The sequence below is a fragment of the Mesoplodon bidens genome (assembly GCF_964165515.1).
Source record: "Mesoplodon bidens genome assembly, chromosome: 15".
Lineage (NCBI taxonomy): Eukaryota > Metazoa > Chordata > Mammalia > Artiodactyla > Ziphiidae > Mesoplodon > Mesoplodon bidens.
Genome location: NC_138171.1, coordinates 79042231 through 79068178, shown reverse-complemented (window position 1 = coordinate 79068178; position 25948 = coordinate 79042231). Strand labels below are relative to the sequence as shown.

The 25948-nt window shown below is 43.5% G+C and overlaps 1 protein-coding gene across 2 annotated transcripts in view; it reads right to left on the bottom strand.

The window, feature by feature from the left end:
* Positions 1 to 25948, bottom strand: part of SPTLC3 (serine palmitoyltransferase long chain base subunit 3) — a 132324-nt gene that overhangs the window by 36829 nt on the left and 69547 nt on the right. For both annotated transcript variants that reach the window (XM_081257868.1, XM_081257869.1), the window contains 2 exons: positions 14883 to 14988; positions 6076 to 6295 (listed from right to left, as the gene is read on the bottom strand). In XM_081257868.1, coding sequence (XP_081113994.1) covers positions 6076 to 6295; positions 14883 to 14988 — 326 coding nt within the window. The remainder of the gene's footprint in view (positions 1 to 6075; positions 6296 to 14882; positions 14989 to 25948) is intronic.

Sequence of the window (25948 nt, the reverse complement as noted above, 5' to 3'; positions counted from 1 at the left end):
ACTTACATTAAAATCAAAATTAAGTTTCTGTCCATTATTTTGTTTAGTGAATCTCATAAAAACAGTGTTTTCACTGTATCTGAAGAGGATGTGTGTGATGTTGGCCTGACTGAAGGCACTGGCCACATGGTATCCAGGAAGTTCACTTTGACAATGGAGGATGTGGCGGGAGGGTCAGACAGAGAGAGACGGTCATTTTCCAGAGTAGCTGCACCCAAGCTGCTCTTCACAATCCTCCGTGAGCAGAAGTAGGTGTTTTCTTTCTCTGCTGAGAGCTGGTGCCTTCCAGCAGGATGATGGGGAAGCCAGTGGAGAGGGAGCGGGTGGGATGCAGGAAATGGGATGATGGGGCTCATGTGGTCAGGAAAGGTCTGTTTTGAGGAGATGATCTGACCTTGAAGGATGGGTAGATTTGGATAGAGGAGGGGAGAGGCATGGACACGTGCTAAAATTAGTAATAAAGATAGCATCCTAATCAGCACAGGATGGAGGAGTCAAATGGGGGCAGAGGGAGAAGCTAGCGCCTCCAAGAAAAGGTGATGAGGGGTTGTTCCCTCAAGGGGAGTTCTGACCACAGAGTTACAAGACAGGCTGTGGAGACTAGATCACTTGGGTTCAAATCCTGGCTCTGCCACTTAGTGATACGTGACCATGGGCAAGTTACTAAGCCTCTCTGTGCCTTAGTCTTCTTCTCTGAAAAATGAGATAAGGGTAATACTTACCTCAGGGTCCTTGTGAGGATTCAATGAGTTAATACATACACAGTGCTTAAAAAGCATCTGGTACATAGTGAATACCTGATGCTGTTGGCAATTATTGTGAATGGATTGCCATCTCAGAGATTCTTAACACTGGGAGCATGGGTTGGGAGGAGGGGACCAAAATATAAAAACTTCTTACAGTGTCTTTATTCCAGCTCCCTTGTAATGCTATAAGGTTACATAACTGCGTGTTGGTAGACCCGGGCATCAAACCAAAGATTTTCAGCCCAGCACTTCCTCCATCCTTATTGGGTGGTTAACAGTAGGAGTGAAAAGAAAGGAAAAGAGAGGCATTCTAAAGAAAGGAGAACCCAGACTTGATGGCAGATTGCATGACTGCAAAGATGGTAGAGCTTACAGTTCATTGATAGATCCAGAGCTGATATTCACTGGCTGCTTGAAGCTCCATTTTAAGAATTTTACATGTATTTTACATGTATATTTGCAAGTATTAACTAAGCTTCACAATAATGTTATGAGATAGGTATTATTTTTATCTCCATTTTACAGGTGGGATCACTGAGTCATGGAACAGATCAGAAAATTATCCAACCGAAAAGTGCAAAAAGTGGCTGGATAATAAGGATTTGGACCCAAACAATCTGTCCCGAGATTACCGTCCCCCTGCACCCCCCTTAGCTCTGCACTGTATTACTTCTTCAGACTAGAGGAGCTGTCTTGGCACAGGGTGGGGGATGGCCCAAGGAGCACAGAGAAGACCACCTTCACTGCTGCTTATTATTTCCCTAATCCACAGAGATTGCACCTCTGGAGGAGGAGGGGAAGAGGAGAATTCCTAATATACTCAAGTGTTCATAGTTCTAAACCACAGATTGAATTGTATCAGTCTCAGAATGTTTCCTGTCTATTACATTTATTTCTCCAAAGAAACTGGAACCTCCTTGAGAGTAGGGAACTGAGTCATATACTTTATTATACACTCTCTTATAATCCATAGTGGTGGGTACTTAGTGGGGCTCTTGTAAATACTGATGATCTAATGGAAAGCAGAAGGGTTTAGGGGCTAAGAAAGGATGGTGAGGGTCCCTGAAGTATAGAGGGAGGTATTAAGCTGCATTCTTAGGAATAGGTATAGCAATATTCTCGTAGCCTTGGGACATCGCTGACAAAGATCAAAGAAACAAAACAAAGCTGGCTTTGATCCCTAAAGGGGTCTTTATGTCCCCAACCCCCAATTTTCCTATCAAATTGAGAAATTTAACAAAGCCAAGGTCACATGCATCCTTAGTTTGAATAGATGCCTCATCAGCACAGTATCACTTCCTTTTAACAGTAAGACTGTCTTGCCCATAATTTATTTCTTTCAGACTGAGTCCACTTTCTCTCAGAATCTGAGTGTGTGGATAGGAGGTAATTTACCTGTGTGGTTCAGAAAATGGGACTCTTGGAGTCCCCTCAGCAGAACATCAAGGAAGCCTTGGTTCCTGGTTTTCCTATTTCCTCCTATCGCTTGCCCACTGGATGCCATGAGCCATGAATTAAGAGCCACCTTTGGTCTTAAGGAGAGACCATGTTGTGTTTTCCTTCAGGCTGGGTTAGAGGTCTCTTCAGACTGAGGTTTCCAAGGCCATTAGTAAATGCAAGACCCTGAGCCTGGAGTTCAAGGACAAGGGTGGCTTTTCTGAGAAAGTTAGACAGGAGGCTCTTAGGGTAAACATCTTGGTGTTCATTCCATGACCCCCATTTACTTCAAAGGGCTGTTAACTACAGCCAGGGCTGAGCACGCAGGGCAGAGCTGGCTTCTGCCTTTGTCTGGCACCCAGGCTTCTGGGCTAACACTCACTCCCAGCTTGGCTGCCCAGTCCCCTCCTCCAGAATCTCAGCCCTGCAACTATCAGTCAGGAGTGTCACCTTGGCTTCATTCATTTGCAAACCTCTGGTCAGCCAGTGGAGGCTGTGAAAGCCAGTGCTCAACCCCAGGCATGCAAGAGGACTCAGGATCCTTGCCTGAGAAAAACCGGGATCCTAGAAGCTGGGGTCTGTAGTGTTGACCCCATCTCCTCAGCAACTGAATTAATGCAAATTAAAAAATAAAACTAAGGAAACTAGCCCCATCAGCTCAGGCTTTCTTCCAAGAAGCCATTCATGGCATGGAGCTCTGATAGGTGGAGAGAAGTAAGTACCTGATATTTCACCTGAAGGTCTTGAAAGGAGAGAAAGATTCACTGTGGGTTGTTCATGGATCAGCTACAGCAGCTCCGAACTCACAGTGGGCAAAACGGTAAAACCTTGCTGGCTCTTGAGAGACTGTTTTAGCAGTTTCCCTGAGGTTGGGAGAGTAGGTCAGGCCAAGGCAGTCAACTCCAAGAGTGGAGATGCATTTGTAGGACATTTTGTTACAGGAAGGCTGAAGTGAGGACCAAGACCTCTACTCTCTGTAGTTGCGTCTTAGCACCAAACCAATTTTTCTTTTGTGTGTTTCCAAATATTTTTTCTTACGTGACGCATCTGCCTTGACCTGCTCCATAAAGATTTCTAGAGCCTCCTAGAAACTATTATTAGGAATATAGTCCCTGTGCCACTAACACTGACCTTGACATTTAAAAAGAGAGTTAAGAGCTAGGCAGTTTTATAGTTTTCTAGATTTTGGGACTCAAGTATTTATTTTCAAATCTCAAGATTTACTAGGAAGTCCATGAGCAGAGTGAACTTGAAATTATTAAGATTTCAGAAAAATATAAAGTCCTACTGTGTGCACGTTAACGTTTTTTATGGTTAATTTTGTTGCTTTTGCAGTATTTCGTATCTAGGATGCTGGATATTTTGCAGTACTCCCCCAAATTGAGATATATACTTTAAAATATCCAGAAAAAATATGTACGATGAAACTCTGAAAACTGAACTCAAATTATTTAAACAGGTACTAGAAAGATTTTTTTTTCAAGCAAATCTGTAGCATTTGCCCAATCCTATGTCCTATCAATTAAAAAGCATAGTTAAAAAAAAAACTGAAAGTGAAAATTCTTCAAAGTCCAGGGGGATAAAAATTATGATTTAAATGGAAACTATACATAATATAAAATTAACTTAATTTAACAAATTAAATGCACAGAGGAGCAGATGCATAAGTTCCATTAACTCATGGGCTCATTAGGTTAGAAAGAAACCACAGTTTATCTGGGTGTATCACAGTCTCACCAAAACGATTCCAGACAGGTGTTTATCTGACTGATTTTTAAATCATCAGGGAACGGCTCATGCAGACACTTTCTCAAGTGACCTCCTATCTCCTGCTCACCCTCCACATCTTGAAAACTACCCTGTGTTTTCTAGGTTTTGCATCTTGCTGTTTCAGGACAGTAGGTCTCTGCATGGGTCAGCCAAACACTCTCTAATTCTTGCTGCCACCTAGTGGTAAAATCAGAGACTGCAGCGTATTTGTGGAGGGAGTGGGGGAAGGGGAGGGGGAGGGCGGGGAGGGGGAGAGGGGAAAGGGGGAAATGATGAAGCCCTCTGGGTCTAAGTATGAACAAAATGAGTTTTTTTAAAGAGCAAAAAAATGATCTACATACTTTTATCTTCCTCTTGATTAATGTAAATACTAAATAATTTTCACAATTCTTTAGTATCTAGCCCAAATCAATAGAAGTTACACAGACAAGAGCAAATACACTTTTAAAATAGTCCACCTGACTTCAGGATGGAGAGTATGTGAGAGAACCATACTGAGCTGGTCCTAAACGGGCCGTCAGGAGCCTTTATTTAAAGCAGGTATCACTTGAAGGAACTCTAAGGGCGACATGATGACAGCTACCAAATTTGACAACATTTCAAGGATCCACTTGCTTCAGTTTATTCAGGTGCCTTTGGTTCAGGAAACAGAGTTACGCTTGGTTAAAAATTTTGTAGCTCAGAACTTCTGCTAAAGTAATCACAAAGCCAAGTAGCCTGGGTCGGGGGCGTGCCTACTTGGAGACCCTCTGATCCCATTGCTTTGACAGTCGAGGAAGGGAAAGTTTAACCTCTCACCAGATTTAGCTGAGTTTTGTAAGATCCTGGGCATTCCCTATGTCTTTAGCATCACCCAGCGAATTCCCACAGACCAGTGGAAGGACGCTGAACAGCAATGCTTTGAGATCGGAAGAAAGTGATGCTTCCTGAAGGGTAAAGACCACTAAAAGCTCTGGACGTTTTAAGCATTTGCGCATTTCATGGCAGGGTCAGTGGCCGTAATAAAATCTGTTGTTTTAAATCATGGGCTTTCCACAACCAGACTGTTTTTGGCCGTACTCCCTGGTTTTGTCTAACTGGTTTACCAGGAGTCCGAACTCCTGTTCCTGCTGGGGACAGTGAGTGAGGAATCAGGAATTTTAGAGAAGCCATCGAGCCACCTGCATGCACTGCTTTTGGGCCTTCTTTGCCCTCCTGGGTGGAGCCAGCTACACTGTCACAGTCTCGCTGGGACAGGTGTAGGCCTGGGGGAGACAGCTATCAGGATTTGGATTAGACTGTCCTATAAAGGAGCAGATTAACTGGTTCTCTGAGCCCTGAAACCCAGGTTTTAATATTTCATTTTCTTTCTCTCCGCCCCTTCCCTCTTCTTTTAAAATCCTTGCAAGCATTTGTTTTATTTTAGCAAACCCCTTGGTGACATTGGCAGTAGAATGACAGGGATAACACTTAACAGTCTGATTCCTTCAGATCAGAATCTTAAGTCACCTAGATAAGGTATCAGAGGATGACAAGATTTGACCCATGGCTTACCCAAAATTGTGGAAGAGAATTATTTTGCAGAGACAATCTCTAAAAAAGACATTTCCGATCTTGCTACTAATTTGATTAAAACTCTGAAAACCCACAACTTGTAGCACAGGGTCAGTGTCTTTAACATCTGACCTCTGTTCACTGTTTCTACCACCCACCTTGCGTTTTTCACGCCACAAAACCCAAACGACTTACAGTTCTGCAGCATCACTTCTGTGGCTTGTTAGACATCATTCCCTCTTTCTGAAATATGAACCCCGCCGCCCCATCCTTTGTCTATAAGACTGACATTCATTCTAAGACTTCCTAGGTACTGCCCTTTCCTTTGTACTGTCTTTGCCTGTGTGCACAGCCGGTGTTGTCTTTTCATGATCATGTGATTACTCATCACATGCTCCTCTGCGTTATCAGAGGATGAGCTCCTTGACCTTCTGGGCCTGCCATGGCTGTGAACACACGGTGGCAAGGCTGCCCTCATCAGTTAAGTGTGCTGAACTGAACTGGAGCTCTCAGGGAAATCAGAAGACCCCGCAGACTACCTTCCGAGGACGTTCAGGTTTTAAACAGACACCAGGGATCTGTCTCTTACCTTCCTTCCAGCTATGTAACCTCCCGAGGCGCCAAAGCTTTTGGTGAATGTGCCCATAAATACATCAATATCTCTGGGGTCCATTGCAAAGAACTCCATCACACCCCGGCCGGTCGGGCCCACGGATCCAATACTGTGAGCTTCATCTACATAGAGGTAAGCCTTGTATTTCTTCTTTAGAGCCACGATCTGGGACAGACGCACGATGGAACCTTCCATGCTAGGGCATAAGAAGAAATGCTTGTCACCCATGTGTACCCTCTGGGGAAGCTCTGTGTCACTCTCCCTTTCAGTACTTCTCAGACAGCCTGTCCTGACACCAGACGGGGATGACAGGGACATGCCATTCCTTTCTTCTGAAGGCATATTTTATTTGGTGGAGACAACCCTCTCAATCTTGTAAGGCTCCTCTGGCATTATTTCACTTGGGGAAAAAAATAATTTACATTCAGTGGATTTAAGTGCTTTGAGTTGTTATAGCTAATTCCCAAGTAAACAGCTCACTGCATTGTTGATCAATTTATCAATATTAGTAAAGCCGACTAGCATAACTAGACTGACCATGTTGGATTCTAGGTATTTTGCTAGTTTTAATTAAATTGCTCTATGTTGATGTATCTTCATCCGCCTGCTACTGTCTACTTGGTCAGTTCTGTCTGACCTAAACTCAGTGCTTGAATTGCCAAAGATTAAAAGAAGGAATTAAAAACGCACAAAAGAACTTTAAGACATCATAAATTTATTAAAGCATGGGAGAAAGTCCTTAGGGTCTCCTGTCCAGTCCTCACTGAACTCAAAGGCTTATTCGAGGCTCCTGGTGGTGTCCCTTCTTGTCCTTTAGGGCAATGGTTCTCAATCTTGAGTGAGCATCAGAATCCCTTGAATGGTTTGTTACAACACAGGTTGCTGGGTCCCACCCACAGAGTTTCTGATTTAGTAGGTCTGGGATGGGCTTCGAATTTGTATTCCTACCAAGCTCCTGGGAGATTCCCCTACTGCTAGTTGGAGACAGCACTCTGAGAACCACTGCTATAGATCAACTTTTGTTTTAGCCCTAAGTGCTTAATTTTTCATGGTATTGTTGTAATTTGGTCAATTTACATGGTATTTTAAATTGCAAAAACACTTCTAGTCCTCCAGCAAAGGGAAAGACAGGAAGAAAATAAGCAAGTGAAATGAACATTGGTATTTACATGGCACCTCTTGGAACCCAATGGATTTAGAAGAACTCTTGCCTTTAATCAGTTCTCAGAACACTTCGTAAGCTGTGTCCACAGCTCACAGAGTTTTGACTGCACTGACAGGCGAGTTCTATGAAAACACACAGACTCACACCCTCACCCCCATGAAGGAGCTTGTCAAACAGTTCAAGCAACCCATCAATTTAGTTCAAGAACTAGTCAATTGACACAAACAGAGTTGAACTTCTCCCTTCTTCTTAATTAGTTTATGTATTTAGTTAATGTATTAAAAAATAATTTAAGTGTTAGGACGATTCAGTCAAAACAGTCCAGCTGTTATGTAGTTACCCAGACCAACAGGCGTTGGATGCTTTTTCTTTTTTTTAAAGGACTTTATTTTTCAGAGCAGTTTTAGGTTCACAGCAAAATTGAGTAGAGGGTACAGAGATTTCCCATATACCCCCGCCTGACATATGCATACCCTCCCCCATTATCAACATCACCCACCAAAGTGGTACATTTGTTTCAACTGATTAACCTACATTGGTGCATCAGCATCTAAAGCCCATAGTTTATATTAGGGTTCACTCTTGGCATTGTATGTGAAACCAAGCAGGACCCTGTGGGGCTCCTGGGCACAAAAGCCTTCTGGCCCCTGTTTCTTATTTGTAGGAAATAGGTTTCAGCTTTCATGACCTACCCTGAGTCCCAAAGGGCAGGTTCAAACAGCTACTATTCAGGGAAGAGAGGGGACGCAGAGACAAGGGAAGATCAGTCAAGAAACAATAGTGTGGCCTTGGGTCAGGGTCCTGGTTCTGCCTCAAGGGATACACAAAGCAATATTTTTGAGCTCTTCTCATATTTATCCATTTGCCAACTGAAGGACATTTTGGTTGCTTCCAAGTTTTGGCAGAACGAAACAAATGGAAGATGTTAACTACTTGATGAAACACTCTTCATTCCAGAGAGGTCAGTTTGATAACCTCCAGAACCACGGAAGCTCATCAAAAGACCACCAAAGGCCGGATTAAAGGAATGCAGGCCCTGCATACACCCTGATCCTTATCAGCAACTCCATCCTTGAACCATTGTTATAAAACTCCTCACCAAATCTCCCCAGGTTGGGACACACAGTTTTGAGGGCATTAGCCCCTGTGTCCCCCTTTGTCTGGCAAAGCAATAAAGTTATTCTTTTCTACTTCACCCAAAACACTGCCTCCAAGATTTGGTTTGGTATTGGTGCAGAGGCTGAGTTTTGGCATCATACATTCTATGGGTTTGGACGAATGCGTAATGACACGTATCCATCATTATAATATCACACAAACTACTTTCACTGCCCTAAAAATCCACTGTGCTTAGCTACTTATCCCTCTCCACACCCAACCCATGGTAACCTGGGATCTTTCTGCTGTTTCCATAGTAATGCCTTTCCCAGAACATTGTGTAGCTGTAATCATACACTATGTAACGTTTTCAGATTGGGTTCTTTCACTCAGTAATATGCATTTAAGTTTCCTCCACATCTTTTCATTGGCTCCGCAGATCATTTCTTTTTAGTGCTGAATAAAATTCCATTGTCTGGATGGACCACAGTTTATTTAGCCATTTGCCAACTGAAGGACATTTTGGTGGCTTCCAAGTTTGGGCAATTATAAATAAAGATGTTATAAACATCTGTGCAGGGTTTTGAGTAGACACAAGTTTTCAACTCCCTTGGGTAAATACCAAGGAGCATGATTACTGGATTGTATGGTAAGAGCATGCTTGTAAGAAACCACCAACCCGTCATCCAAAGTGGCTGGACCAGTTTGCATTCCCACCAGCACTGAATGAGAGCTCTTGGTTACTGCCCATTCTCGCCAGCATTTACTGTTGTCAGTGTCCCAGACTGAACTTCTAACAGGTGTGTAGTGGTATCTCATTGTTTTAATTTGTATTTTCCCTGATGACATATGATGCGGAGCATCTTTTCACATGCTTATTTCCATCTGTAAATCTTTGGTGAGATATCTGTTAAGGTCTTTGGCCCATTTTTTAACCCAGTTGATTGTTTTCTTATTGTTGAGTTCTAAGAGTTTTTTGTGTCTTTTAGATAATGATGCTTTATCAAATGTATCTTTTGCAAATATTTTCTCCCAGTCTGTGGCATGTCTTTCTAATGCTCTTGGCATTGTCTTGCAGAGCAAAAGTTCTTAATTTTAATGAAGTCCAGCTTATTACATTGTGCTTTTTACAAGGTCATTCTGAAAGGCTGTTTTCAGATTTTAATGACATGAAGACCAATAAGAGTCATCTTCTCTTATAGAAGTTTGCAAGTTAATTCCAGTATTTTCTTAGAGTAATTGCTTGTTAAAGTTGTTTCCATTGAAGGGAAGGAGGTCCAGCAGGCTGACTGCCTAAGCTGAGATGGTAGCCACACCACTTACTAACTGAGGACTTGGCAACTTATTTGATGCTCTCTGCCTCAGTTTCCTCGGATATAAAAATAAGCATGATGATGGCACACTGCTCATAAGGCCTTTATTAGAATGACTAGAAATAATACTTGTAAAGTGTCTGACGTATAACGAGCACCCATTGGGTTGTTCTTGTTCTCAGGTGGAGCTTAGGAGGAAATGGTAGCAAAGAGGCCTAATTTGAGAAATTGGGAACTCTTGACAATGCTCTGTGTTGAATTTTCCAGGAAGAAAGCATATGGGTGTCATACATAATAAATGGCTGTATGCCCTCAAAATTCTAGAATCTTCTCATCTTTTAAAATGTTCTAAATTGGTAACACAAACATGCTAAAAGCCTGACATGTCACAAATAGCCATTCTTTGTTCTGGAACTGAGTTTGACAAGAACCGGAGTTAATGTTGAACAGTTTGCAGACACTCTGGGCAGCTAATTAGCCATTTTTGCTTGGTCCGATCTAGCTGATGTTAGGAGACTGCTCACCTGGTTTATATTTCTTCTTCGAAGATTAATGACTCCACAATACTGCTGATTTCAGGAGTTAATGTAGGGCACACATGAGTCCTAGAGGGAATTCAGTTTTCATAAAGAGCTATATTTACCCACACTAAGTTTCAATTCTCTCAATGTGACCAAATTTGAATTGAACCTTTCCCTGTAGTGGGATATTGAGTTTGGTGTTTACATGAAAAGGCTATCTATGTTATTGCTGCAAATTGCTGTCAAAGAACACTGTGCCAGAAACTATTTTTAAAAAGCCCCAAACAAACCCAAGAACAGTGTTTTACTCTTTCTTCCTGAGTGGAAGGTTGTGTTTTCTTTTGACTTGAATAGAAAAAAAACCAACTAAAATACAACTGTAGGTAAAGATAATTCCACCAGTTAATTTGAAGTTCTGTGCAGGGACTTGAGTGATTCTTAAACCAGCAAGCCAGTGAATAATTTCTTTATATCTTTTCTATTACATAATGTATTAGCTAAGTGACAAGACTCGTTTTTGAAATCTCCCTCTCACCACCTTCTCCTCCACCTATAAACCATATTACCCACTGGCAGGATTGGGATTTAAACCACTGGTTTGCCAACTTACATGGTGGAAAAATCTCCTTGGTGGGCCCTGAGTACAATCCAAGGGGAGAAAGGAAGGTGGAAAGAAAGGGGAAAAAGGAACTAAGCTTAATTAAAAATAAAGTAACTACTGTTTTCTTTTTCTTTGTCTTTGTTTAAACCACAGAGATATAGGTGAGAGTTTACCACTGAAGATCTCAGTCCTTAAACTTACATTATTTTGGACAGGAGAATGGCTTACATTCTTAGAGAAAATCGCATTCTGAGATTTCAACATTTGTTTATATGTGTATTTTTGGAAAAGGTTGGATAGTATTTCCTGATTAAGTTTATTTTGAAAGTTTGGGCTCCAGCTATGCTAGTTTATATCCCCATTTATTTGGGACCTCTCTGCCCATCTCTAGTGTATTTTTGAATAATTTTGAGATTTTTCGACCACCATGAATCAACCACTAGGCTTCTCAGAGACACAAAACTAGAAGACTGTGACTTTAAAACAATACTTAAAAGAAAATGCAGGTGAGAACACTAAAATAATACAATTGTACTTCTAAACCCCAAATCATGGAATCATGGAACTCTATATTTCAAGTTTCAATCTCCCGATTTTACCGATGAAGAAACGGAGCTCTAGACAGGTTGATGGTGAAAGTCAAATGGATGACTTGCACTTTCCACATTTACTTCATTGGATGTGGACACATGGGCTGATTCTTCTGTTTACATTGGGTCTCTGTCCCAGCAGGGCCACCTGGTTTGAATCCCAGCTCTGATTTATCTCAGATATCTGCCCAGGGGCAGGTCTTGGAACCTGAGTGAATTCATCCTCACAATAAACTTAGGAGAACTGGAGGCACTTACTCAAGATAGCACATGTGAAATGTTTAGCAATAACACATGATAAATGTGAACCCTGTCCTCTGACACCCATCCTTCAGGAGTCAAACAGCTTCACCATGCAGATGGCTTATTGTTTTCTGAGTTGCAACTTCCTCAACTGAAAATAAATTGGATGATGAAGACAGCTACCCTTGGTTGTGGGTTTACTATGCGCTGGATTTCTCGAAGCACTAGCTTACGTGATCTCATTTAATTCTTACAAAAGAACCCTATGAAGGGCACATAGTTATAGGCAGCAACACAGGATCTACACCCATGTCCCAGGCCTTCCTCCAAATCCTGACTCCCCTATAGTCTATATATAAATATTAATACATACTTGATCTATGGATGATGATATTATTATTGCTACTATTATTATTATTATCATAACTGCTTTTGTGGAGTTTACTGACTTCTTGGATTTGGTATCTAGCCTTTTCTACCTTGATACCTACCTGAAACTGTCTGATTTGGCTGACTGCTCTTTTTTGGAGTTTTGAAGAAATTGATCTATGTGAGCTGTCTGTGGTAGGCAGACTTTGCCCATGGGGGCAAACCACAGCCAGAGATAAGAAAGATCTGGGAGTGAAACTCTAAGGAGGTTTTGTGTGGATTCTAACAAGGTATACATCCATAATACATCTCTGGAAAGTAAAAGTACATTTGTGAACTACTGGTTTCACATTCGTAACCCTGGCCCTTTGGAAAATCTTGTGGGAAATAATTTCATTTTCTGGTGAGAGCAGCAAATGAGAACATCCATATGTTCCAGAACTCTACTCTAGGCTAGTCTTATTTTACGGACGAGGAAACTGAGGTCCCAGGAGGTACTGAGGCCTGTTTAAGAAGGGTCCTGTTTCCTATCTATGAATGAGTGCCTTTAGGTCACAGTCTCATTTAAAGACAAGATTCCTGTGCAGGTGAGAGAAAAGGAACATGTCTGAGAAGGCACGTCCATGGACAGTGGAGACTTCTCCCCGTATACGTGTCGGGTTGATGGAGCTGCTGTGGTAGATTGCCTCCAAAGATGGTTTCCTGTAAGTCTTCCCCTCCCTGTATACACAAGCCAATCCTCCCATCAAGAGGTGGGGTCTGTTTCTCCTCCCCTTGAATCTGGACTAGACTCGTGTAATGCTTTGACCAATAGAATATGGCATAGTCATGTTGTACCAGTTCTGGGCCCAGCCCTTAAAAGGCTGGCAACTTCTGCTTTCATTCTCTTGGAAGCCAGCCACCATGTTGTAAGGAAGCTCTAGCTAGACTGCTGAACAAGAAAAACCTACATATAGAGAAAGCACCCCAGAGAAGAGGAGAGAATAAGGCACCTCAGTCAACAGCCAGTACCAAGAGCCCACAGGTGTGAGTGAGGTCATTTTGGATGTTCCAGCCTCAGCCAAACACCCCATTGAAAGCAGCTGCATGAATGACCCCAACGAATGTCACATGGAGCAGAACTGCCCAGTTGGTCCAGACAACCCACAGTAGTGTGGGAAATAATAACTCATTGCTGTGTAAGCCACTGTGCTTTGAGGTGGCTCGTTTCACAGCAGTAGGTCACTGGGTAGTCACCATTGCTAATGAACCCAAGGCTGTGGTTTGTTGCCACCCTGTTTTGGAGCCGAAGTCCACACCTGGCTCCCCTATCCTCCTGATATCATGGTAGGACCCAGGCCCAACACAGCCATTAGCAGAGGGGTTTCTTTGTGTAACTGATGGGAATATTTGACAGTGAAACGCTGGTGGTCGACTTAATTTCAGCCATGATCAAAGTACTTAGAACACAACTTCTCTTTAGTGAAGCCAAGTTCTGTTTATTTGCAGTTGGGTTCTGTTTACTCTGGTTAAAGGAGATGCCCGTCTGCTCTCCCTCTGCTGATCTGTGCTCCCACCAGTCCAGGCTTGATTGACAGGTGTTTAGATAAGGTCTCCCCTCCCAGGCTGGCATCTGGCACAAATCACACAGGGAGAAAGACCCGTGCTTGAGGCTATGACAGCCCAGAGTCAAGATGAGATTATTTCCTAAAAGTAGCAAGTTCAGGGCCAGTGAGTGGTTACATTATTCTACAGCAGGCTTTCCCAAACTCGGCACTGTTGACATTTTGAGCCGGATAATTCTCCGTTGTAGGGGACTATCCTGTGCATTGTAGGAGGTTTAGCAGCATCCCTGGCCTCTGCCCACCAGATGCCAGCAGTACTTTACTGCAGTTGTGACAACTGAAAATTGCCAGATGTGCTTGTGTGGTGCCCCCAGGGACGGATTCCATTAGCTGTGGAACAAAAGGCTGCTCCTTATCTCAAGCCTCCTTTGCAGCCACACTTCCCCTTGTTGGGAAGTTAAGCCCTCATTCCCTTCCTTTTAATCTTGTTCACTCTCCCATAATTAACCCACAGGAAACATTGCCCTTGCTTCTTCTAACATTAAGATTGAGAATTGATTTAGGAGTGAGTAACTCTGAAGTCATGTTTCCTTGACTCATGGACTAGGACATCCAACAGAAGACAAACTTGGGAGCAGTTTCTACCTTAGTAACAATCATCAATTCAGACATAGAATGAAGCAAATTCAATCACAACCAGCAATATAAAAGTGCAGCTCTGACTGGCTTAGTGGATGTTTTGTCTGCTCAGCCTAAAAGCTGTGGGAAGACTGACCATGCCTTCAGATGCTAAGACCATCTCCCCCTCTTCCCAGCTCTGCATCAAGAATTGTACTCCAGGTTAGTCTTACCTTGAAGAAAATGTGCCGGCTTTTTGTAGTCTGATGCTAACAATTGGCCAAGTTCAGCAAGCCTGGAGCTTGGGTGCACTATTGAGTTAGGGGCAGCTGGGTGCCCATCAGCAGTATCTACTTTCCTGCCTTCGTCATAAAGGCAAAGAGTATTCTGAGGTTGAATAACCCATCCCCTAAAAGCCTTTGAAACTGTGGGGCAGCCAAAGGTAGCGGAATCAATACAAGTGAGCAATGCTCTGTCAGGATGTTTCTGAAGACACCTTCTTAAGTCCGCCAGCCTCCAGGGTGCTCCGCCATATGTATCGTCATTGAAAAGACAGGTGACCCAAGAACTGATGGTTCACATTGATAGCTCTAACTCAGGTCCCTTAATAACATCTATATCTAACTCATTTTTCCATTTAACTAGGAGAGGTCAGCCTTGCCCCATCTGTCAGCTTGCTGTGGGTCTCAGTGTGTGAATAGGTCTCTGGTTATTTACATACCTGTAGATGCCCTCCACTAGGATTAGAATCTTTTTCCAAGCTCTGCGGGTTCGAGGCTGGCCGTAGATTACAGCATCTCTCAGGAGCTTCTCTAGGCTTTGCATGTCTTTAAATAATACACACAAAAAAATTGAGTCATGAGAGGGCTTTTCTTTTCCTCCTTCATTTTCTTTTTGGAGAAGGCAGCAGATATTTTAGGCTTAGGCTCGGACCCAAACTTTCAGAGAGCAAAGTCGAAGTCAGAGAACACCTTGGGGGAGAGACAAGTCTAGTTTTTAGTAGAAGTTAACTCTGACAAGCTGAGTAGTCAGGTTTGTAAAGCCAGCAGAATAAACCTCTAGTGGAAGCATATAGTTTCACAGGCTCTTCAAAGGCTGTCCTCACCTGCCTTAGCAGAGATTGCAGCTTTACATTAAATGCATTTCTTAAACTTAAGCTTTGTTGCCAGGTGAAAATTAGCCCTGAGGGATATCATTAACTAACACTCACCAATCGGTGGTTTAGCCACCAGCTTGGTAGAGTTTAGCTGGGTTTGCACAGAACGGCAGCATTTTGGGCTGGCAGGGGTCTCACTGCCTAAGTTTTGGGAGGTGGCTAAATGGATGTGGTGTGGAGGCCATGTTCTGGTACAAAACAGTCCTGGTTTCTTTCAAAACTTTAAGAAAGTTTTGAAAGAATCATCATTTGGGGAATCATCACTTGGGGAATTATCATTTGGGGAACCAGTAAAAATGTAGATTCCTTGTCTCACTCCTAGAGATTCTGTACCAGTTCATGTGGGATGGGGTCCACAGGGGTTCATGTTTGGGGTCTTGGCACTCCTGGGTCCATCACTCAAAGCCAGACCTATATTTTGAGCTACATAACTGTTTTCCAACCACATTTTAGACAAAACCACGGGTACCTAAAACTCAGCATTTCCAAGATAGAACTTGTGGCAGATGGCATCATTGGCCCCAATTCCTACACTCCCCCAATTTGAGTCCTTTGACATGTGACCTCAGAGCCCTCCCACTAAAGGAATGGAAGATGTTTCCCTGTCTCTGGCTTGGGTTCAGCCAAGTGACATGCTTTGGCTAATAGAATCCAGGGAAGAGAGAGCAGGTTAGTTCCGCACCTCGGCCTTAAGAGGCCTTACACGTTTTTGCTTTTCCTCTTGTGCTTCTACCAGTAACATGAAAGGAACACTCCCAGGCTAGTCCACAGGTCCTGGGAGGATCCCAGGAGAGGCTGAGAGACAAGTAGGGCACAGTTAGCCCAGCCCACTTGCAGTCATGAGTAAGAAATAAGTGATATTTGTTGGATGCTACTGGGGTTTTGAGGTTGTTTGTTACGGGACTAGCTAAAGAATGCAGTCTCCAGATGGAAACAACCTAAGTGTCCATCATCGGATGAATGGATAAAGAAGATGTGGCACATACATACAATGGAATATTACTCAGCCATAAAAAGAAACGAAATTGAACTATTTGTAATGAGATGGATGGACCTAGAGTCTGTCATACAGAGAGAAGTAAGTCAGAAAGAGAAAGACAAATACCGTATGCTAACACATATATATGGAATTTAAGAAAAAAATGTCATGAAGAACCTAGGGGTAAGACAGGAATAAAGACACAGACCTACTAGAGAATGGACTTGAGGATATGGGGAGGGGGAAGGGTAAGCTGTGACAAAGCGAGAGAGAGGCATGGACATATATACGCTACCAAACGTAAAATAGATGGCTAGTGGGAAGCAGCCGCATAGCACAGGGAGATCAGCTCGGTGGTTTGTGACCACCTAGAGGGGTGGGATAGGGAGAGTGGGAGGGAAGGAGACGCAAGAGGGAAGAGATATGGGAACATATGTATATGTATAACTGATTCACTTTGTTATAAAGCAGAAACTAACACACCATTGTAAAGCAATTATACTCCAATAAAGATGTAAAAAAAAGAAAAAAAAAAAGAATGCTGTCTCCAAAGGCCGTTCCTGATCTAGTCCCTGGCTATCTTCCTCATATGGTTTCTCAATATTCCCCAGCACACAGCCTCCCATCTCTCTTACATGCTTCCCCGCTCTTGTCTGTCTGGAGAACCTCCACCCACCACGCAAGCGTCCACTCAAACTCTTTTGGCCAATAGAACAGATTTTCTTTCTTCTTTGTGTCCTTGATGACTCATCTATCCTGGATTTAAGCACTCATCACACTGCTCATTATTTGAGTTCATGTCTCTCCTCCAGGGAAGGCAGGGACCTTATCTTATTCATCCTTTTAGCCCTAGTCCTAACGCAGAGTGCTAGAGCTAAAGTGATATATGATAGTTGAATCACTTGTCTTTTCATGGAAAAGATTGTAGACCAGGAAACGGGAAAGGGAATGACACTTTGGGATCGAAATAGGAATTATGAGAAAGGATAATTGCCTCATGCCTGCAGTAATATTTCTTTAATTAACTGTGTTTTTAGCTTTTTTAAAAAAACACCTTTATTGGGTATAATTGCTTTACAAAGGTGTGTTAGTTTCTGCTGTATAACAAAGTGAATCAGCTATACGTATACATATATCCCCATATCTCCTCCTTCTTGAGTCTTCCTCCCACACTCCCTATCCCATCCCTCTAGGTTAAAGACAGGCAGATATATCCTCTGAGTCTTCACGTAAGATGGAGTGTTGTTTTAGTGTCACTACATCACTGACCACTAGATGGCAGCCAAGGAAACAGAAAGCAGCTTTCTTATTTTGAGAATTTCAGGGATAACAAACGTTCATCTTTAGACATTTTGCTTTCCGCTGGGTTCCTAAAGTGTTGAAGTAACCCATGTGATTGGGGGAAGCAGCTCCCTTTTCTATACTCCACCACAGGCCTGTTAGTCTCTGAAAGGAATAAAGAGCTGATGAATATAAGTATACCCGCTTACAGAGTTTTTCCTTCTGGGACTTGGAATTTACAAGTTTTTATACAGAAATGACACATGGTGAGTGTGGCTCCGGTGTCATAGTAATAAAAGCAAACCCAGACTCCAGAGAGTGGGCACAGAGGGAGCCGACCTCCACATAACAAAGGCCGCATACGACAAAGCCACAGCAGCCAACATCGTTCTCAATGGTGAAAAACTGAAAACATTTCCTCTAAGATCAGGAACAAGACAAGGATGTCCGCACTCACCACTATTATGCAACATAGTTTTGGAAGTCCTAGCCGCGGCAATCAGAGAAGAAAAAGAAATAAAAGGAATACAAATTGGAAAAGAAGTAAAACTGTCACTGTTTGCAGATGACATGATACTATACATACAGAATCCTAAAGATGCCACCAGAAAACTACCAGAGCTAAGCAATGAATGTGGTAAAGTTGCAGGATACAAAATCAATGCACAGAAATCTCTTGCATTTCTATACACTAATGGTGAAAAATCTGAAAGAGAAATTAAGGAAACACTACCATTTACCATTGCAACAAAAAGAATACAATACCTAGGAATAAACCTACCTAAGGAGACAAAAGACCTGTATTCAGAAAACTATAAGACACTGATGAAAGAAATCAAAGATGACACAAACAGATGGAGAGATACACCATGTTCTTGGATTAGAAGAATCGTTATTGTGAAAATGACTATACTACCCAAAGCAATCTACAGATTCATGCAATCCCTATCAAATTACCAATGGCATTTTTTACAGAACTAGAACAAAAAATCTTAAATTTGTATGGAGACACAAAAGACCTCGAATAGCCAAAGCAGTCTTGAGGGAAAAAAACGGAGCTGGAGGGTTTCCCTGGTGGCGCAGTGGTTGAGAGTCCACCTGCCGATGCAGGGGACATGGGTTCGTGCCCCGGTCCAGGAAGATCCCACATGTCATGGAGCAGCTAGGCCCGTGAGCCATGGCCGCTGAGCCTGCGCGTCCGGAGCCTGTGCTCTGCAACGCGAGAGGCCACAACGGTGAGAGGCCCGCGTACCGCACAAACAAACAAACAAACAAACACCCAAAAAACAGAGCTGGAGGAATCAGCCTCCCTGACTTCAGGCTATACTACAAAGCTACAGTTATCAAGACAATATGGTACTGGCACAAAAACAGAAATATAGATCAGTGGAACAGGAAGCCCAGAGATAAACCCACGTACCTGTGGTCAACTAATCTATGACAAAGGAGGCAAGGATATACAATGGACAAAAGGCAGTCTCTTCAATAAGTGGTGTTGGGAAAACTGGACAGCTGCATGTAAAAGAATGAAATTAGAACACTCCCTAACACCATACACAAAAATAAACTCAAAAGCAAACCCAAGTGAACTAAATTAGCAGTCACTTAAAAGTGAATATTCTAAGATTTTCGAAAATGTATACACACAGAGATTACAGTACTGTTTATGCAATCAAGAGGGTCACATACATGTTAGAGCCTGAGTTTGGGAGTTTAAATGAACCCCACTAAAGAAGAGAAATTTCTCTCCATTCTTTTAATATCAGGCAGGACAGAAAACAAGCCTGCAAAAGACCTTGATGTGTTTTTTGCATTTCGCAGATGGCAGGGACTCATCGTGTTTGTCATGAATGGAGAGTTCGATGAGGAGAAGCTTTTAGCGGAGCTTCTGAAAACGCTGTGTCCACACACTGGGATCCTTGAGCAAAGGGAAGATCAATCAGCCACTGTTCTGCCATGGGGGACAAACTCACTAACCTCTTAGAATCACAGAAGCTAGACAGAGAAAGATATGACTTCACTCACTGTGGGATTCTGGACCCATGTTAACATCTGGTAGTTTCTGATTTTTAGGTCCTTGCTCTATAATTCTACAGTGTGTGGGTCACAGACCTATAGGATTCAGAGGATTGTGGTTTATGTTCTTGCAGGCCTTATGAGGTTCTACTGTTTCAGCAAATCACATGCTAACATCTGCAAGGGATTTTCAAATAATGATGCTTATTAAAGCACTTATACCCGCATTATGTTAATCCTCATGACACCTCTGAACGATTAGGTTTTGGGTTTTATTTTCAGATAAGCAAACTCATGCCAGAAGGTTTGTAAAACCAATAACAACCAAAAAAAAAAAAAGACCCTAAGCGCAAACACACCAGCTTCTTGTCAGAGTATAGAGAAAATCCTGAGCTTCAGAAATTAAAAGATTACAGTTGACGCCATCAAGGTTCACCCGCACAGTGGTACTGTACCATCATGTTACAAAGTTATAATGACACACTGTGGACTTGTAATCACCACAAATTTGAGTACCAACAACGCCTTAGGCATTATTCACCACCAAGTCTGGCTCATCAAGGTGGGGTCCTTTGGTTTGTGACGGGCTGAGAGGAGGGAGCAGGCATGGTGGGTGATGAGACGTGGCCTGGGGTCCATGTTGTGGTGCAAAGCAGCCCTGGTTTGTCACAGGTTAGGGAATTCCTAAATCCCAGGGAGAGCCCAGCTATGTGCCCAAAGCTCCAATCAGGCTTAGGTGACAATGATGCTCTGCGAGCCTGTTCCTGCACCTGTCCTTCAATTCAAAACCCTCATAATATCAGCGAGCCTCTGGGATCTGCGGAAACTACACATACAGTCCTGTGAGAAGAGAGCCCAAGTCAACAAAGAAGCCGTAACCTTCTCAGAAGGGAGGTTGGTGTAGTTCAAAAAGTGTCTTCCTAAAGATGAGAACTAGGTCTCTGGCTTCTTTCTTACTTTGCTGTACAGCAAAAACACGTTTCTCCTGCCTCTTTCCTCATCTCTTGTGCAACTGAGCTTTTGTTGAGACACGAGAACTTGGCCGTCTCTCCGTGCCCTGCCCTGCTCTCCATCTAGGGCCTGTGCTCAGGGCTGAAGGACAGCCTCCACTTTCCTTGTGCTGCCCAGTGTGTTTGCTGGTTCACCCTCATCACTTGAAGCCCCAGGAAACCTGCCTCCACCTGCATTTAGATATGTCCTCTTGTTCCCTGCTCCGTGGGCCTCTTGCCAAAAGCTTTTCATGCCTACACAGGATAGACACTTGACAGCTATTTCTTAAGTGAAAAGGTGGTTGGGTGATGAAGAAATACTACTTGTTACTCTAATTCCTTGCCCTCCCCTCATCTTTTTCCTGTTCCTCGTGTTCCTTCAGGGATAATTCGTTTCATCCTTCAGTGTTGAGCCCAAATGTGAACTCTTAAGCAGTAGGTACTTAAACAACTGTGAATGATGATAAACTATTCTTATTTTTAAGATGGTTTGTGGGGAACTGCCCCCTTGTGTAGTCTTTGGGGGAAAACATAATCATAATGTCCAGTTCTGGCCAGCAAAGCAAATATTTCTCTCAAAGTGACATTTATAGAGTCTCCTCCATGAGATCAATGAGGGCATTTCTGATGCCTTGAAAAATGGGTGCGGGACTTCCCTGGTGGTGCAGTGGATAAGACTCTGCACTCCCAATGCAGGGGGCATGGGTTCGATCCCTGCTCAGGGAACTAAATCCCACATGCATGTCACAACTAAGAGTTCGCATGCCACAACTAAGGAGCCCGCCTGATGCAACTAAGACCCGGCACAACCAAATAAATAAATAAATATAAAAAAAAGTTTTAAAAAAGAAAGAAAAATGGGTGCCTTCCGTTTTGCAAGGCAGTTTGGATACATACTTTGGTTCAGGTCTTCCGAATGGGTCTGCAAATCTGTTTGCAGGTGTCACGTGGCCTTTTGTAGGTCAAAGAAGCAAAGTGAGCTGCCTGGAAGTAGGCAAAGGCAGCTGGGATCAGAGGAGCTGGGCTGGGCAGAGGGTGAGGTAGGTGCTAGGGGCAGGGCCTACTTACCCAGGGGAGAGGGTCACCCCAGAAACTTCTGGCCTTGGGCACCTGAGGTGAAGAATGGGTAGAACCTAATGCACGGGGACAGAGTGTCCCACGCACTTGGGCTCTGGGCCTGATGAAGCATGGAGGGCTCTGATCCTTAGAGAAGGGCCTGTGGGACTAGACACAATGCTGAAGAGGATCCCTGGGGAGTGGGGTCAGTGCAGGAAGGTGAGCCTTGATTCAGGGAGCACTGTGGGAGCCCAGGGGTCAGCACCTGGATCCTGTGTCTCAGGTCAGGGTGCAGTCAAGGGCGCCCAGTGAATGCTGGCTGCGTCCGCCTAACCCAACTGCCCTGACCCGGGACAGTTGCATGGGAGATGGAGGCTATGGAGTATTTCATACATCGCTCTACCGTCTGGGGGAGGCAGGGAGTGGGAAGGAGGTCAAAGTTCATTGTGTTTCGAAATGGGAACTCTGAAGTCAGACCTCCTCAATGTAAATCCCAGCTCTGGGGGCTTCCCTGGTGGCGCAGTGGTTGAGAGTCCGCCTGCCGATGCAGGGGACACGGGTTCGTGTCCCGGTCCGGGAAGGTCCCACATGCCGCGGAGCGGCTGGACCCGTGAGCCATGGCCGCTGAGCCTGCGCGTCCGGAGCCTGTGCTCCGCAACGGGAGAGGCCACAACAGGGAGAGGCCCACGTACCACACACACACACACAAAAATCCCAGCTCTGCCTTTTTCCAGCTGTCTCTAAACAAGTCACCTCACCACTTTGTGCCTCTTTCTTCATCTGTAGAAAGGGGATAATCGGTAGGTGACTTGTTGTGAAGTTGGAGCTAAGAGGAGTGAGTGCATGTGAAAGTTTCATTACAACAAGGGTTGAATACTCTTACTGTTAAAAGATATAGGGGCCATTGCTTCATTTGTTAAACAACCTAGTTCAGGAGTCTTGAGTTTGAAAATGTCGTGGCTTGTAAAGTAATCTAAGTGATGTTTATAGGTTTGACCTTCCACTCAAATGACACTCATGAGCCCTCACTCCGCAGAAGAGGTAAGGCTCAGAGTTTTCCCACAAACACTGCATCCTTTGTTCTTCTTCCTCTTGGCCCTTAAATGCCTCTAGATAGAATCCTGGTTCTTCCTCTCCACTTTTTTTCCCCCTAAACCACTCCAAATTCTTGGCCTGCTCATTCCTCTGACCTCATGGCAACTCTCCTAGCTCAAAAGACTGCTTCTCCTCTTCAAGACCAGCTCAAGAAGCCCTTTGTGACTCACTTGAGTACAGAGATTACCTACAGCCTTGCTGCTCCAAGTACAGTCCTGCACCAGCAGCATCAGTATCGCCTGGGAGTTTCTCAGACATGCAGGTGCTCAGGCCCCCACCCAGAATTACCGAATCCAAGTCTGCATTTCAACAAGAACTCCCACGGTGACTCCTTGTACCTTAAAGACTGGGAAACATTGTTCTAGGATCTACATCCTATGCATTTACCAGTAAAGTGAGCAGATACAGGAAAAAAAATAACTCAGTTCTGATGTCCCCAAATTTCTGAAAGAAGTGGTTGACCTTTCCAGAGAGTTAAAATTCACCCAGGGTTTGAGGTCCTGGAATTCTCAGGGTGCTAATATACTCAGCCCAGAGGACATGTTTACCAAAGGCCTCCGGGTACCCCACGGTGCTTGGACCCGTTTCCTCAATGCACCAGAATCATGAAGGAGACCAAGCCTGTGGGTCCCTGGTTGGAGTTGATGCCTCGGCTTGTGCTGTAAAATGGCTGGAGAGTCTGTTTTGTGGTACCAATGAGTCACAAAGGCAAACTAAGGGTTGGCTATTTCCTGAAGCTGCCCAAAGTAGAAAGTGCAAGGAGATATTCTCAGCATGTAGCCAGAGGGATTCAGAGGCCAAACTTCAGCTTCTGAGTTAAGGTTCATGTTACTAACAGGATAAGGCATCACGCTAGATTGATTTTCACATAAGAACCCACCGCTCTCTGTGTTCTACATGTGGTCTGGAAGTAGCTGGACTTAGCGAGTGGGTAAGAATGCCATCTAGAGCTGTTCATGTACCTGCAGCCTCTCAGTCCAGCTCCTTATTGCAGACACAGGATATTCTTTGTCCAAGACATATTTTTCTGGCTGTGGGAGCATACTCAGCCTGAGTCAGGACCAACCACTAGCGGGGACTGGTGCATAAATATCCCATTTCCCACCCCTCAGGTGGGATAACACTGAGGCATGTCTATACTGGCACCCAGAGTTTCCTAGTAGGCTTGAGCTCCAGGTGTTTACTGTGCTAACATGCTTGACAACACGCCCTTTATTGGCCGCCTCCCCTGCTCTGTCTTCATCCCCTGCTTCTCTGCCTGCGTCCTGGGATCACTTCCTAAATAAAAGACTTGCCTTCACATCCATGTCTCAGGTCTGCTCCTAGGGGAAATGAACCAAGACAAGAGCAACAGACTTGGGTTTGAATTTTGACTCTCACCACCATATGTCATGCGTGTGTCCTTGGGCAGGTCATTCAATCACTTTGAGCGTTGTTTTCTCTTAATAAGTAGGAATAATGAAGAGAAACAGGAACCTGGATTTTTGTTAAATTTAAATGGGTGATTATATAAAGGGCTTAATGTAGTGCTTGGCAGCAGTGAATGCTGAATAAATGGGAGTTAGGATCTCAGTACAGTCGTCCCTTGGTATCCAGCGGGGATTGGTTTAAGGAGCCCCTGTGGACACACGAATCTGCAGATGCTCAAGTCCTTTTTATAAAATGGCATAGTGTTTGCATATAACTTGTGCACAACCTCCCATATACTTTAAATCATCTCTAGGTTATTTATATAATACCTAATACAATGTAAATGCTGTATAAATAGTTGCCAGCATGCAATAAAGTTTTGCTTTTTGTAACTTTCTGGAATTTTTTTCCCAAATATTTTCCATCTGTAGTTGGTTGAATCTGGTGGATGTGGAACATGCAGAAATGGAGGGCTGACTGTAATTGTAACATTTGCAATCCAGGAAGAAATAATCCCTGGTGATAAATTCTGCTAAAACTGCACTTCTGAGTTGTCTACTTTTCCTTAGAGAGTATAGCTTTTGTGTGTTCTGAATTTGTTCAGTTCCTCATTCTGATTTTGTGGGAAATAAAGAAATGATGAATAACTTGAAGTTATTGGTCAATCCAGGTCACATAGGATTCAAAGTTTATTACGATGGTCTTCAATGGTTTGACTACACTTCAGATATATTTTTCACATACAGAATGCAAAAATTCAAGGGCCCAGAATCCTGATTTATGTACTATGGCTCTAAATAACAAGTGGGTATCCTCCAGTATTGATCTACATAAAAATAGGACCTCTTCTCCCCCCAAAGTCAGGAGAGTATCCTTAAGATATAAGCAGAGGACACAGGTGGAGCAAAGTCCAGGAAAGCAGAGCAAGTGTAGTTGTATGAAATCCCATAATCCTGATGTTTAAGAACATTCCAGTTTAGGAGGCCATTCTTAAACTCCGTCTCATAAGTTATTAGCTCCTATCTGGGCTGGTTGCATGCCTCCTGCACACATAGGAAGGCAACTTTCATCTTCTGCAGATCCTTCAAAAAATCTCCACGTTATCATTTCAGTCTGCATGGATACGTATTAAGGATTAAGGCATCATTGTTCACTGAGGTGTTTAGTATTATCCTGGGAATAGTAAAGCAAGAAAGAGCACCAGCAGCAACTGATGCCTTACCTATTAGGACTCCATTTAATTATTTTCCCCTCCATATGCCATCTCACCTCCAGGACCTCTCAAGTGAGAAGTCGTTTCAAGGACCCTGGAGGTAGCCTTGCTCTCAAAGGTGGCTGTTTCTGTGGTGTGAATACAACAGCAGGGACAGTTGTTCATGGGTAAAAGTCCTGTTGAGCACATTAGTGAGTGAGAACAAGGGATCTGTGTACCTGAGAATGAAAGTGTATTAGTGTCTTACAGCTGCTGGAAAAAATTAACACAAACGTAGGGATTTATGAAACACAAATTATCTTACAGTTCTGGAGGCCAAAACTCTGAAATGGGTCTTACTGGGCTAAAACCAAGTCGAGGTGCTTTCCTTTCTGGAAGCTGGGTCGGGGGGGACCCATTTCCTTGCTTCTTGCTGCTTCTCGAGGCTTCTGGCATTCATTGGCTGTGGTTTCTTTGATCTCCAAAGCCAGCAATGGCTTGAAGTTTTTCTCACATGGCATCACTCTGACACTCACTCTTCTGTTTCCCTTTTCCACATTTAAGGACCCTGTGATTACCCTGGACCCCGTGCAATCTCTTTACTTTAAGATTA